Source organism: Pezoporus occidentalis, unplaced genomic scaffold (genome assembly GCF_034315485.1).
Source record: "Pezoporus occidentalis ecotype Australia unplaced genomic scaffold, CSIRO_AGI_Poc_V1 ctg130, whole genome shotgun sequence".
Taxonomy (NCBI): Eukaryota; Metazoa; Chordata; class Aves; order Psittaciformes; family Psittacidae; genus Pezoporus; species Pezoporus occidentalis.
The window spans coordinates 2299342-2315142 of record NW_026913104.1 but is presented as its reverse complement, the minus strand read 5'-3'; the positions used below and the strand labels follow the sequence as shown (position 1 = coordinate 2315142).

Sequence of the window (15801 nt, the reverse complement as noted above, 5' to 3'; positions counted from 1 at the left end):
CACCTCCTGTGCCAGATATTAGAATCATAGCATCAGCTAGGTTCATATCGAACAGGTAGTTTGAAGAGCACAGCAAAACCTGCCTCCCCCTCCTCAGTAAGTGCTCTAACTCCTCTCAGGATAAATAACTCTTTGTGGAGAAAGAAAAACATGTTCTAGACCTGGTGCATTGGCTCAGCAATATCATATGGGATGCAAGTCAGTGCATGATGGGGAACAATGACCTAGAGTCCAGGCTGATCCCATTACATATGTTTAAACCCATTGAATTCCCTGAGCTATGGGTTAAAAAGCTCTGCAAAAGACTTCAATTCACACTTGCACACGATGTGCACAAAACATGTCCACATCTATTCACCGACCAAGCTCTGTTCCTCCAGGACCATGCAACTGTGAGCCCTTAGGACAGACGTCAAGCCTGCAGCGGATGTACCCTTTTACTACTAAGTTACACTGCAGCTGGGCAGGTTTGCAGTTAAATTATTCCATGTAGGCAAAACCAGTTGTTAAGACTCCTTCTGAATGGCCTAAAAAAGAGGAAAGTACAAACCGAATACTAGAGATTGCAAGGCGAAAGGAGAGATTTCTATAGTAGACTGAATTCAGACTCCTGCATCTGCCAAGTGTGCAATTAAATGTCTTTGGCTCAATTAAAACAATTAGTCTGTGGAATAGTTCTGGTACACTTGAGAAAACAATCCCTTGTACTGTTTAAATTGCTCAAGAAGACAACCATCTGGAAGGCAAAACCCTCTCCCATGTCTCTTCTGTGCTACACAGCATTTATGTTCTACACAGAGGGATACATTGCTGAATTTACAGAGGGAAGCCCTTCTTAACCACACTGGTAGATTTTATTTGGTCCCTCACTGTGTTCTTGCTCTAGTAATGACAGAGCTTTTGCTGGGTCTTTTCTAGTCACTTACGTGCATCTTTCTGCCCTATTTCCCAACATAAACACACAGCTTTGAGACAAATCAATGCCTACCACCTATGGCAGAGCAGATTTAAAGGGACGATTGCTTTTCAACTGCTTTCCTCTGGCTACAGTACAACTTTGCTTTCCTGCATCTTAGAGTTTAGAAAATCTCCCCTGAATGATGGGTTATGGCAGGAGCTCAGCATATTCAAAACATTGAAGCATCTCAAGCCACATCCTCTCCCATTGCCCTTCACCTGAGACAAGCAAGGCAAGGTAGCCTAACCCCTTCCTTTCACTGGTGGACTGCAGCAAATCTGGCTATGTGTGGGTCAGATATAAGGATGGTGAGGCACTGGAACACCCAGAGAAGCTGTGGCTGCCCCATTCCTGGCAGTGTTCAAGGCCAGGTTGGACACAGGGGCTTGGAGCAAGCTGCTCTAGTGGAAGGTGTCCCTGTTTGAGCTTTAGGGTCCCTTCCAACCCAAATTGTTTGTGATTCTCTGATGAGAAATATTAGATAATCCTGAGGAACGTTGATCTAAGTGAAAATGATACAGAAAATGATAGGACATGGGGACCTGCGGCAGCTTGCTGACGATGCTGGAATTGCTCAGTACCCAGAAGGAGACTGATGTATCTGGACCCCATCTCTCTTAGTTTAAAGAGCCAAAGTATTTCTGGACTAGAAGCGACCTGGGATGTGGCCGAGTTCCTCCTTTCACCACAGCCTCCCCAACGTGACTATAGGCCTGGCTGCAGTGTCGCAGTTCCTCATCTCCAAACCAGAGGGGCTGAGAAGGAAGCAATAATACTTTGCAGCATGGGGAGAGAAGGAGCACCCAGTAGGCACTGTGAGCTACATGGGTCGTAGCAATACTTCAGCACCTTTCCGAGGGTGGTGTGGGGGGCCCATGGCCTGTGCAGCAAAGCAAGTCCATGTGTGCACCGCGGCACACGTACAGATGGGAGATTTCTGCACTTTCACTGCACAGTATTTCAGGCTCCACAAATCAAAGAAGGTTGTGGTGCTCTGAATGTATCGTGAATGAGGCCCAGGTTCCTTTTGGTACAGATCTAAGGAGGTGGCGGGGGAAACATGTCTTACTCCTGCCGTACCTCCTGAAGTCTATGCTTTCAACACTCCCGCTTTCTCTCCTCCTTTTCTGACATCCACCTTTTCATTCCCTCTTGTTTCCCACTTTTCATTCTCTCTTCCTGCCCACCTCCTTCCCTCCGCCTTCTTTTGAGACCCTTCCAAGCAGTGCACTTGTCACAAGCTGCAACCTAAGGGAGAAAGTTTCAGTTCCTGTCAGTTTGCAGCTTCTTTCTCACCAGGTCAGCAAAAAACAACATAAAAAAGAAAGACCAAAACAGCAAAAAATAGACTGGTTTTAAGAAGAGCTCAACACCCCACCCAGGCAATAGGCATCTTTCGAAATCCTCCAACCCAAACACACCCACAGCGTCTCTCCCTTCAAGGCTCTTCTGTTCAAGCTGCTCCTGTACGGCAGCGCTAGCTCAAGAAGAGCCCGTAAGAAGTGCACAAGGGTCCCCCCTCCCTCCAGAGCAAGAAAGCCAGCCCCCTGCTGCCTGGGCTTTGAGTAACACCGCCGGCCACCTCCAGGGGCTTGGGAAAGGCTTGGTTTATCTTTGCAGAGGCTGAAGGACCGGCCGGTTGGATGGGGGGAGAAAAGGGGGAACCGCTCTCCAAGTCCCAGCAGCGTCCTCGGTTGCTCAAGGCCACCAGAGGCTGGTTATGTTCGTGGGTTTTTGCCACACTCTTGGCTTCCCCTTCCCCCTGTCTGGCCCCAAGCTAGCCAGGGGGATGTTTCACCCCAAACCACCCCCGGCCCTCGCTTTCTCCCCCCAGAAAGCTGCCGGAGGAAGCCCACGGGCGACCCCCAGAACCAGCGGCGCATTCCGAGCAGGGCCGGGCAAGGAAACCCGAGCCGGGGGCACACATCTGGGGCCAGCTCGTTGCTCCCCCCCCCCCCGCAGCCCCAGGGCAGGAGCTGTCAGTGCCTTTCCGCCGCAGCCCGCCGCGCCAGGCGGGGCCCCGGGGCCGCCCCGACGGCTCCCTGCCGGCTGCGGAGCCCCTCGAGCACCGGGGAGGCGAAGGGGAGAGCCCCGATGCGCTGCGGCGGAGCGGGAGGAGGATGAGAGCGGACGGACGGAGCCAGACCCCAACCCTCGCTGCCTTTCCCAGCGCCCCCAAGCCCCCCTTGCCCCCTTTACCTTAATAGTGCCGTCCATCTAGAATAACTTCCAGCCGGGACCAGCAATATTCCACACATTGACCCGGTTTAGCCTGCAACCGAAGCCTCCTGAAGTTTGTGTGATCCTTCTCTGTCCCTTCGCTTTCCTCCCTGCCCTTGCAGCGGGTCTGCGTCTCTCCCCTCTCCTCCTCTCCCTCCCTCCCTCCCCGTCTCTCTCTTTTTTTAACTTTGGTTGTTGCAGCAGAGCAGAGCGAAAAAGAGACAGTTAACCGGATGAACCGTTTTTTTCTGCTAATTTTGGGAAGTGAAGTCACTCGAGGAGGAAACTTTCGTCTCTCCGCTGGTCCTGCCTTCTCGATGAAAAAAGACATATATTTTACATACAGGATATTTGCTCCATTTAGATAAGAAGGGGCAGAACAATAGCTACCTCTGGCAGCTCTTGTTTGTCCAAGCCCTTGCCTCGCACCCCAGCGCCGTGTGTCATCCCACAGTTTAGTTTAACAGAGCTTTTGCGATATTATTTTGTCTTCTCTTGGCTGGAGCAGCTTTAAGCCTGACTCACTGAATTTCCGTCTCTTCCCACAGATTTTTTCATTAATGCGTTTTCCAGTCACAGGCAAAAAGGAAAGGGAGAAAACCGTAAATACAAGTCGGTGGCGGCAGGCAGATGGGGGGAAATATAGAGCGTGGGGATTAAAACACGTTTAGAACGCAACTTCTGCCCCTCTGCTTCACGCCTCCCATCAAGGAGAGTGAGGCGAGGGTCCGGTCCCTCTCCAGTGCGAGAGTGCCATTAAACACAGGCTGGAAACGGGGCTGCGGAGGCTCTTCCCCACTTTCACCCCTTCCTTTCCTTCCCAGCATCCCTGGGATACGGGGCTCCGAAGCAGAGGATGCCCATCCATTTCACTGCGTTTACTAGGAGCATTTTCTCCACCATCCTCTCCCAGTCCCAGTTTCCCACTAAGCTGTTAAAACCCCACTCAGGGAAAACAAAACCAAACCAAACCAAATCAAGCTACTTTAGAAGCCAAAAATGAACCAAATTGACAATAATTGTCAGAGCAGCTGAGCTGGCCGTTCCCGGACACCTTGGCAAAACGGGCACTACAAAACCCCAACCTTTAAATCTCATTTTAGACCCGGCTTGCCCCTGACGTCCAATTCTCTCTATTTCATTCAAACGGGAGCGATCAGCAGAAAATAAACTCTTTTCCCTCCCTTTTTTTCCGGGAAAAACTGAACCCATCCAAAGGACCCGAGGGAAAGGGACACCACCGGCTCACCCCCACCCCCCCTTGCAAAACCAGCAGCGGAACACATCATGCAACACTCCTTCATCCCCACTTCTGCAAACTGCTGCAGCTGCAGGAGAAGAGCAAAGAGAGGGGGGGATGAAAACAAGGGAGGGTGAATCCAAGAAAGGAGGATGCTCCCGCACATCGGATCTCTTGGGGGGGGGGGGGGGAGGTATGGATTACCTTGTCCAGTGCCAGTTGTGTCCAGTCTTTTTGATTCCCCCCCCGTCTTTAGTCCAACCACGGGGAGGGGAGGGGGAGGGTGGGTGTCAAAGTGCTATCCAAAGTTATTCTCACCCGCCCCTTCCAAAAGGGAAATGCAATAATGCCACTAGTGTTCCTACCCGGCTGCGGCAGAGATGCCTTATATTAATACTTTATTTCTCCAAGACGGAGGCTGGCAGGGGAGAGCTGTGGGTCCCCCCTTGCCCCTCCCTCCCCTCCCTCCCCCCTCCCCTGAAATTAGCCTCATCAATTCAGCTACAATTTGGGAGTTCAGATGCAGACACGGGACTGAACGTGACCAGACCTGGAGGTTTTGGCTCGCTGCTTGCCAGCGATTGAGGCCGTCTGCAGGCGGGAGGTGAAGCGGGGGGAGCGGAGGGGACAGCCCGCCCCCCCGTCCCCCCCGCCTCTTGTCTGCTTTACAATCGCGGGGTCTCCCCGGAGAGCAGCACATCTGGATGCTGCTAGCGGGGTCAGGTCCCCCCTTGCCTAGGGCCACAAGAACTGGAGTTCAATTAAAAGAAATCACGGTTAACCCTTTGCTTCCCTCATTACTCTTTTTCCCTGTTCTCTGCCACCACCACCACCATCACCACCCCCCCCCCGCCTCCAAATACTCCCCCCTCCAGCGTTACCGCATGGCAGGCTGCGGCAGCCAGAAAAGCGAGAGGTTAAAGGGAAGAGTGAAACGCATCCTTTCAAAACCCGAATGGTTTCCTCTTTAGACAACACTACCAGCCCCCTCCCAAAAAAACGGGTGAGGGAGAGGACAGGCTGAGGAGCTTAACCGCGAGAGGAAGGGGAAAAAACATACCCTGGAAGGAGCCCGTGCCCCGGGCAGGGATGCCCTGTGCTCTCCAGGATGTCAAACACACACCCACATCCCTATCCCGCCTACAGACATGTGGGGAACCCAACCCTGGATTTTAGTGCCAGGCGGGCACCGCGAACCCAGGGGCTTATTTGGGATGCCTGAGGGGTGACCCTTTTGAGGTCACCGGTTAGAGCGGGTCCATCAGGGCTGCGCCGCGCTTTACCTCCAGTGTTTGGTCTAAAATAAGACCCGCGACAAGTCCAAGGGCTAAGGTAACGAGCCAGATTTTTAAACATACTAATAGACAAGCGAAACAATCTATTCCCCCCCCCAGTAACGCAACGATAGAACCTTTGCTTCACCTAAACCCTAAAATAACACCCTTAAAGTTATCTCAAACTGCTTGGGAAAGCTGGAATATTCATAACCCCCGTGCGCCAAGCTCTGAATCATCCCAGGTGATTGCTCAGCCTTTGGGTTTAACTGTTTTGAGAGGGAGGCAGCGGTGATGGGCAGGGGAAGCGAAGCCACCGCCGGGCACGATGCTGCTCGTCGTGCTCAGGTTTTAACCCGATGCTGGGGTTTTGGATGCATTATGTATATACAGCGCCGGAATTACGATCTCTTTAATGTGGTTACCACCAGACATCTGGAAAATCATTTGATCTTGGCAACCACGGAAGATTTCAAATGCTTCCATTGGGACAAGCTGGTAGAAATCAGTTACTCCTCCGCTATTTTCATTATTTCTTTTTTCACTCCGCTTATGAATGAGACGAGATTCACCAGCCACGTTTTTAATCAGTTCGATCTTGAGCTCAAGCGCTTGGCATGTCCCCACCTCCTCTCTTCGTCCTTGCAGTTACACCGGCTGCAGCCTCGCACGGAGAAGCCGAAACCGACGTTTTTGGCGTGATCCGATTGAAATCAATAAGGACACACTGCGGGGGTAGGGGGGATATGGCCAGTGACTGTTTCACGTCCAGCATCAAAGCAGTTAACCCTTTAGCGCAGTTCAGTGCCAGTATTTAGCGGGACTACACAACCTCAAACAGGGATGTTCTGCCTGTAATTCACACGGGATTAGCGGTCATCGCTTCGTAATTAAAACCGTGTAGTTATTCTATAGGAATAAAGGTAATGAAAACCTTCCCAGGCCGTGGTTGTCACGTTAGAAATCCTCATTTCGGAGGCTGGGAAAGGGAGCCGGCTTTTTTCCCTCTCTATCACCTGAAGAGCATCACCTGAGCTCTCGTTAGCGCCCAGGGACTGTCGCTTTGAACCGAGGCGGAGGAACCCCAGATCCAGCCCCGCGCCTTGATTTTGTCCCTAGAAAGTACCTTTTTCTTTAACTCTATCTACGTAGTTATGCACCTCCTGCTAGGCAGGTATAGTGCGTGTGTATACTATAACCCTATAAATGCTATCCTATATAAAACTATTGACCATATTTACCCTCATTCTTTGCCCTTTTTAGGCCGGGGTCTGTTCTGCTCCAGACTTCACTGGAGGGAAAAATCTCCACCAGCTTCAGCAAACGTTTAAGATTTCCGGGGCTGAGTTTCCCCTGGCACCGGCTCCGTTGCAGAATGAAAAGCGCGACGTGGTTTGTTTGTTTTCGAAACCCACATTCTTCCAAGAAAAAAGCCCAAACTCCAGCCCCGGGATTTGATCCCGAGAAACAAATGCCGATTCTCAACTAAACTCGTTGGGCAAACCTCTCCTTCCCAGTGACAAAAGGAAATCGGTTGAGTTTTCCAGCCCCACAGCTGCAGGATCGGGTCTATCCCACCTCTGGGTCTACAGGAACAGCCCCGTTTGGGAACTTGAAGCCGGGAAGTTATTCCCTGCTAATCGATCCTAAGTAAAACACAACGTCTTAAGAGTGGGGTGGAGAAGATGCAGTAGCTTTGAAGCTGCATAGCAATTAGGCGAGCAGTAGGGTGAGCAGTGTCCTGGCCGCTTTTATTTGGGCTCCATGTCCCTTTCCTCCCCGCTCCCGCAATTACTGGAAAACTAAGGCACACCCCCCCCAGCATCCCGCAGGCCGAGCAAACAGACTGCAGCGCACAAGCTCCAAACGTCTGGCCCCTCGCTTGAGGCCATAATTAATTTGAGATTTATTTTTATTGGAGAACCCAGGCTCGTCTGACCTTAGCCAAACAAGACTCCAGCTAGACCCTTGATGCGCTTGAATGGAACGGAATATTTCTCCCTAACTTCTCTTCAGGCGGCCGTGCCTGCTTTGAATTTGTTCCTCAGACTTCAGATACTTGGAGATTTGCAGGAAAGATTTAAAACATCACCGCCCCGCCCTCTCCCCCCTTTAGCATCACTTTCTTTTTAATTCCTTTTCTGCTCCCCTTTCCCTCCACACCTCCTCTCTTTCCAAACACAGGAAAGGCCGGGATACAAAATTCCCTGGACCCAGCATGTTGGTGGGGGGTGTTTTTCTATCAACTGTGGGAGAACGGAGCCATTCGAAGGTCGCGGAGCTAGGGAGGGGGGTGGTTGCTCGAATCACTGTAACGACCTTGCCTCTTGTGCCCGAAAGCCTGGTTTCTTTTACAAAGCTCCAGACTGCATTTTCAGGGGATAAACGGCGTTTCTTCCACGTTCTCTACCCAAATTCAAACCGTGTCTTGAAGGTAAAGCAGGGAAGAAACAACGCCAGCTTTTCCCTGGGCTTCAGCACGGGGAGGAAGTCCAGGATTCACAGGACAATGGGGAATGGGAAGGGATTTTTTCCTGTATAAAATACAGATAGGTGCCAGCAAGAGCTGAGCCCAAATTATCGCAAGGTGTCAATCAATGACTCGCTGAAGTCTGACAATTTAGTGGCTTTCCCCACCTTCTCTGGGTCTTGTCCTTCCCGTCTGGGTGGGAGGAAGCAAAGTTCTGCCGGACGCCAGGAACGGGGGAGAAGTAATAGTACTAGTACTAAAAGAGGGGCAGAAACGGCTAACGCGCTAGAGGATGCTCTCAGTAGGACCACCACTACCTGAGCTGCGGGTTAAAAACACCCTGAAGGGTCTGCTTTCCCCTCTGCTGCCGGGTTAAAGCTGCTCTCAAGAGCGCTTTGGAGGTTCCTGGCCCAGCGGCATTCCCGGAATCCACGCATCCCTGAGCACCTGCGGGATGAGCCGGCCCCATGCAGCGACTTCCCCTGGGGAGATTCCCCAGGCACCACCTCCGCTACCAGGTCTCTGTTGCAAAAGCCAGTGATATTAACGGGATGTTCTGTCCTTGTAAGCTGTCTCCGAGCAGCCTCTTGCTGCTACTGGACAGATATCGTGTCCGTGTTTGTCTGCAGCTTTCTTACTGCTTGCTCCAGGAAAAATCTCCCTGTTTTGTTTCTAAAAGATACACACACACCCCCTCTTTAGGGCTTCTGTAAACTTTCCAGGCAGGGTGAAAGCAAGAACAACCCAAATATTGTTTCCAGCCACCCAGGCTATTTTGCCTCCATGAATATGCCTCTTTATACACTACCACAAACGTTAGGGCTGCATGAAATCTATTTCTAAAGTGAACAGACCCGCACTTGCACCGAGGTTCCTTCCCGGAGCAAAGCCCATCCCTGTGCCCTTTCAGAGCTCTGGGCTGCAGCCCCTCATGAAGATGATTTGTGGGTGCTCCCGGCTCCCACGGCAGGGGACACACCGGTCCCAGGACGCTTCGCAGAGCTTCAGGCTCTGCTGTGGGTCCAACCGGGGAACCGAAAGCAGAAGCAGTGACTTTCCTATCCCTCCCCTCCTCGCATAGAGAGCAGATAAGTGTTAGGATGCTGCCGAAGGGCATAAGAAAAGCGCGGGTCAATAACACCTCCCCACTAAAAAAAAATTACTTTTGCACCGCCTTTACACACAGATTAAACCACAAACTGGCAGTGCAGAAGGGAGCAGAGACGTCTGCAGCCCGGAGGAGCTTGTGGCAGTGGTAATAATTAAAAAGTCAGTATTCGGAGGTCATGTTGCTTTGCTTACAGCCCTAATTCTTTCCATATCCCTCCAGACAGGATTCCAGCGCTGTCTTTTAGAATTTAATTTCCCAATTATATTACATGTCTCATTCTGTACAGTCAAATACGAGTGTTTAGATGAGATTAGCACCCTCTGATAGACTGTGAATTAATAAGTACTTGCAGACCAGCAGGTCCATAGTGGTCTGAGTAATAGAGATACTTCATTAGTCACATAGAACAAACCAGTGTGAATCAAAATGCCTTCTTCTACATTTATGATTTCTACCTCTCCATCATATTCAGGTCCACAGGAGAAATGCGTATGGAGAGAAGACAGAGTGCTCCTGTCACGACCTTATACAGTGTGCTAGATACGGATCCACACGTCCTATGTGGTTGTGATGTAAATCAAGGTTACAACACAAGAAGCTGAACTTGCCCAGTATGACTCAACATAAGTCACCCTTGATAAAACAAACCATACTAAAACTGAAATCCTCCTCTTCCTCCTCCAGCCACCAAGTCCCTCCCCTCCCTTCTGCATTTTGAGCCATGGCAAGAAAACCAGGGTGGCCTGGAGGTGGCCATAGGCTATTTTGTACCGCAGGGCTGCAATAGTGAGTTTGCTCCTCCTGGGAGCTGCTGGGGAGCACCCTGCCAGCAACCCCCTCCTGATTACAACATACAGAGGCCTTCTCTGTAGAAGGCACAGGATAAGTATAAATTTTACATATGTAGTGCGTTTGTTTGAGAGGATTTATACAAGACATTGATCCCAATACTGCTTTTTCTGCTGCAAAGGGGGTAGTGTACACATCATCAGCCGAGGGCCCATGGAAGCAATAAATAAAACACTTCTCCTCCCACAGGACAAGCAAGTAAATTTTGCTGGAGAAGGAATGACATGGAAATAATAATAATAATAAAGACTTGGGAAGAGAGAGCAATTGGAACTCTACCTCCTGCTTTCCAGACTTCTTTGGGAAGTCCACAAAGCTCAGCATGGGGAAGCAGGAAAGAGAAGGCAGGTGCTTTCTGCATGTGAACAGAGCGTTGTTCTTATACAGCACTTCCATCCATGCTTTAAAGATGGAGAAACAGAGGAACAGAGAGTTGAAGTATCTTGCTCAGGAGCACCAGGCTATCAGGCTTGGATCCGTACCCACATTTCCTAACTAGATCATTAGCCAATCCCACCACTTCTACAAATAAGCCAATCACCCTCAGAATCTCCCACTTGCCTCTGGATGCGTTTTAAGTCAGTGGAAACCATCACCAAACTCAGAGGGGCCAGAGGTTGACCTAACCCGTGCATTTAAGGTTCTAGTTCTCCCAAATTTAACCACATTCTTACTTTGATGCACAGCCTCACTGGTCTGAATGAGCTGCCCAGGTACCCTTTTGCCCCACTGGCACTGAGCTGCCCAACTCAAAACTTTTAGGAGTCAATAGAGATTTCCTTTGTCTCCAGAAGACTTTGAATCAGACTTAAGAGACTGCTGTCAAAATGCTGTGGAGTTTTCTAAGCACAGTGACACTGGTGTGAATGAAGCTTTACAGACAAAACACCAAAGACAAGGTACTTCCCCCCCCCAACAAGGGCAGCTGATGGTGAAGGGTTGTAATAAAAGGCAGAGAGCTTCAAATGACACAGCTCATGTATCCCTCCACCCCTGAAACACTGGATATAAATATAGCCTGAAGGAGTTCTTCCTGGTGGATAAAACACATTCTTATATGAAGAGAACTTTGTCCAAGCACTTTGCCTGCAGGATTGTACTTAATGAGAAGGCTATCCTGACACAGTTATGGACAGACTCACTCAATCCTGCTGGAATGTTTAATTATTTAGGCCTGGATCTTGGTTCCACTTAATTCAAAAGGAATTTTGCTACTAACTGGAGCTGAGGCTGGATCTAGCCTCGCAACAAAAGGCAATGATACCATAATATAGGATGTCAAAGGGCCTTCATCTCTTCATTGTAAACAGAACACATCTCAGATCATTTCCCACATACAGGAACTCCAAAGAGACATTAATGCTAAAGCTGGGCACAGACTGTGTAACATGTTTCTTCACTTGAACTTTGAGTGAATTTGCTTTCATGAGACTTGAATTTCATTTGCTTTCCACAGAGTTTCTATTCTTCCAGAGTTTTCTCCAAAGCTATACGAATTTAATAAGCAAAATTAAATCACCAGCATTCCCTGAACTATAGTTCTGATGCTGGGGGACATCAACTGCATGTGAAACCTTGACCATTCCTGTTTGGATGGTGTCTCTAAACCAAATCCAGAGAGCTCTATGAGTTCACCCAATCAGGGAAATCAAGTAATGCCACATCACCTGGGAATCATCCCACCGAGCTGGCATTTCCAATACAAAACTGCCCGCAGAATGAGCCACACACAAATCAATCAATAAATCACTTCCAATAAGGTGTGAGTACATGAAAATCACAATTGGTGCATGGAAGGTTGACTAACAAGAGGGACAGAAAAAGAGGCTAAATTCCTGTAATGAATTATTCATACAAATTATCCACCCAGCTCTAGTTAACACCCTTCTGTGTTTCTTCAGCCTTCTTCAGGGAGAGAAGAGGCTTGTGTTTTAGATTTTCCCTAAGTGCTGTTGCATGCAGGGTTTGCCTTAAACGTGTAACACAGATGTCTCAGGCTTGGTTTATTTACATTCTTGGGAACTGTTGTGGAAAAAACCCTATATGATGTCAAATATAATATAGTACTTGACTGAGTTATAAAAGGACCAGGCTGTGCCAAGGCTTGTTTCAATCTGATGAAAAGAAAGAGGCAGAAGTGGCCCCTCAAAATACATTCTAAGAACCCTTTTGTTTTTTAACGCAAAAAAAAAAAAAGGATATGCAAACAACTGTCTAGAGTGTAAGGTCTGGCACCAGTCAGTATCAGTAAACCCAACCAAAGTCAGCTTGCCTACTAAATTGTATGGAAGCGTTACTCAAGGAAAACCGTAAGTCACACTGTCAAAGAAATCTCAGTATTACATAGCATTGCCTGGTGCAACAATCTGCAGTAACTGAAAGAGATGTTTTGGTTTGAATCATTAAATATTTTCCCCCTCTAAATCCATCCTGAAATGGACCTCTCAAAAGACACATATCATCTTGCATATTGGATTCAGTCGCTGGCGCAGCAGAGAAGTAGAAGGCTATTAAATGAAATTTAGCTCTGGTTCAAGACTAAATGGTATCTGAGAAATTGGAAGCCAATCTAACAAACCACTAGGATATAACACTAGTAGCACAGCACCACTCTGATATTGGTTTCAGAGCAACAAACCACCACTGTAATGCAATGCAATGAAAAACACCCTCACTATAACAGGATTTATACTATAACCGATCGAACCAAGCATCAATGCATTATAAAAGACAAGGCCACTTCAACACAGCATTGGTCCCTGATGATACAACTTTTGACTCAACCCCACATAGACTGATAACTGTGATACTGGAGACTCCAACCCCTCTCCCACCAAAGGTAGAGAGAGATTCTTTTCCCCTGCTAAGTCAGGATTTTCAAGTAATACAAATCACTGTAAACTCGGGAAGATTGGAATTTTTGACATTACCTGTTTAAAGATGCTGTCATGTCTTACCTTGACGTAAGACGAAGTGTCTGGTACAGTCTGAAACATCCTTACTTGTTTAATAGAGAGATTTAAGGGTCCTAAAATTGACCTGAAATTAAAAAAAAGAATAAAAAGTTATATATATAAGTAATGAAACAAAGCATTGCTATAAAAGTAACATTAGGAATAAAACTTAAAAAGAAGTGATCAAGCATTTAAATGTACCTTTGAAAGGACTCTGAAAAACGTCCACCACAGTAACTACAAGTCGAGCAGCAAACAGGAGTTGATGAAGTGAGGTTTTATTTCTCTGCTTTAACAGCAGTCCGGTTTTGCTTTTGGATTCCCCCACCCGGGAAAAAGAGCCTTCTTCACCAGAGCAGGTGGAAACGTTTGACATTTGATTAACTGAATTTCTTAGCCAACAATTAAAAGCCAGCTGAAATACTCATGTTTTCATGTCGAGCCTAGTTAACCCTATTGACTTGTAGCCAAGGGTTTCACTTGGCTAAATGAAGGGCAGTTGCCTTTCCTGACTCATTGAAACCATTCCGAGCCATTAACCTGCCGGCCTCTATTGATTTAAAGAACCTTTCTCACCAATAATAATTAAACTATAAGTAAATACAAAGTTTTAAGAATAGCGAACGGAAGTTTCATTCCAAACAGCAATACCCCCCTCCCCAGGGTTGTCACTCTCAGCCCCTCTATTTCGGATGCTCAGTCAAACATCGCGGTGCTTTATCTCAGGCTCCCATCAAGGCAATACATCTGTTTTTCTGTACTTCTAAGACTTGATGATCTCCTGATGAACAGGGTTTTTTTTTTTGCCTCTCTTCCCCCCCCTCCCCGAGTCATCACTACAGAGATGCCGAGATTAACAACGATCGTGGAAAATGGAATGGTGTGTGGGAAAAATAGATCTGCAGTCACTAAAATAAGCGACAAGGGGCTCTTTTTCCCTACACGCTGCCCTCAGGATCCTTAGTCCCATTGGAAAGCACCACAAAGCAATTAACTTACTTTAGTTAGTGCATCGTTAAGAAGAACGACCACACTACACACCCCTCCATATATACGCACACACACCCCCTTAGCAGGGAGCTCCTAAATGCTGCTGTTCTGCTGGTCCTCCGGGTGGGATGGAAAAAGAGGCTTCATCAGAATTTACTATAAGACAATTACACTACACAATTAGAAATGCGCCTGCTGAGTTGGGCACAAGTGGTCAGTACGTGTGGCAGTGATTCTAACTCTGCACCTAGTTTCTCAGCATCTAATACAACCCAGCCACTGCTGGGGAATCCCGGAGCAAACCTTCGTTCGATTAATGAAGAAATCCTAATTCCTGGAGCTGCCACCCCGGCAATAGCGGACACGTCAGTGCCCCCAGAGCTGCGCCCCTGCTTTGCAGCCAAACATCTGATTCAAAACATAGGAAGAAGAGAAAGAAAGCAAAAAACATCCCCCCAGCCCAAGAACTCTGGAAAAGCAAAGCTATCTGCACGTAAACCCCCTTTTATTGATTTTTAAAGCATTTATTACGCAGCCAGCTGGCACAAAAGGGCAACCGATTATAAAATCGACAATGTGTTTCTGATAAGTACAATTCTTTCTTCTGTCGTCCTCCCTCCTAACACATTCCAGTTTCTTTTTGCTTCTGAACTTGCAACAGGGGGTGGAGGGGGACGGGGTAATTTTGCTTAGCCAGTAAATTTTCGAGGGTCAAGGATTCACGTATTGGGTTCCCCCGCTCCGCTCTGCACCCCTGATCAGCGTCCCCCCCCCCCCCCATCCGCTTACCTCCCTAATTCATATAAATAAATACATCTGCATATTTGGAGCCCGTCTGAAGGAGTCTGCTGTGGATTAGCCGCCAATCGTATCGCCCTGCCAGCATCAGTCACAATATAAAAGGGCCTCTTAAACTACTTTTAAGATCCGCCTTTCGCTTATTCTTATTACTATTATTTAAATGACTCACCTTTTATACCCTTTCCCCTCAACCAGTGGCAGACCAGTTTGTAAAGATCCAGGTTGAGACTAGGAATAAAACTCCCCACCAGGTCTGGATTACTACCCTGCCGCTGCAGCTTTGCAAAGAGCAGAAGATTAAACTTGGTAGATCCAAAGCAGCGCTGAAGTCAGAATTCCCAGCCCATCCAGACAGGCTGCATCAACCAGGCATTTCCTCAGGGAGCTTCTGTAACGCTCGCAGCTCCAGGACGTGCTTTCCTTTCCCTCTCTTCTATGCCCTCCACTTTTCATTTGATTTCCGTTTTCCCCCTTATCAATATTTCAGCTGCTCCCTCTCATCAATCATGGCTGTATCACATCCTCGCCCAATGAGCCCACCGGGCGTTACTCACGACTTTAAACAACCAAGGGGAAAAAAAGGATAAAACTCCCAAATTCACAACTTTCTTAAAAAGAAATGCTGCTGAGAAGTGAAGCCGAAAAGAGACGCTGAGTGGAGCTCAAGTGCTACTTTAAATCCCCTTTTAAAGTAAGGAAGTTTCAAATATCCGTTTTTAAATCATCGTTTCTTACTTTGAGGTTGTTTTTTTTCCCCGACTCCTACCTTGAAAGCAGTTAACCCATTTCCCCCTGAAGCTGAACTGAGAACACTGCAGAGGAACGGGGCTGGGAAAGTGAGATGAAATCCCCCCGAAACTATTCCCTCTGCTGGATCCAGAATCCAGCATTTCTCTCTCCAGACCCCTTTTAGCCATTTAATAATACCCTCTTA

General features: G+C 48.1%; 1 protein-coding gene and 1 long non-coding RNA gene across 5 annotated transcripts in view; one reads left to right on the top strand and one right to left on the bottom strand.

The window, feature by feature from the left end:
* FLI1 (Fli-1 proto-oncogene, ETS transcription factor) overlaps window positions 1–15491 on the bottom strand; it is a 79356-nt gene extending 63865 nt beyond the window's left edge. Inside the window, exons 1-2 of one of the 4 annotated variants that reach the window (XM_062608767.1) lie at window positions 15037–15491; window positions 13053–13161 (exon numbers count right to left, since the gene is read on the bottom strand). In XM_062608767.1, coding sequence (XP_062464751.1) covers window positions 13053–13118 — 66 coding nt within the window. In that variant the 5' untranslated portion in view covers window positions 13119–13161; window positions 15037–15491. Of the gene's footprint in view, window positions 1–3157; window positions 3404–4622; window positions 4771–13052; window positions 13162–15036 lie in introns of those variants that run through there. The other 3 variants (XM_062608768.1, XM_062608770.1, XM_062608769.1) reach the window with 3 other exon arrangements.
* On the top strand, window positions 2360–3521 carry LOC134158643 (uncharacterized). Its single transcript, XR_009962840.1, has 2 exons — window positions 2360–2453; window positions 2579–3521. It is a non-coding gene; the product is annotated as an uncharacterized LOC134158643 (long non-coding RNA).
* Window positions 15492–15801: the final 310 nt, after the last annotated feature.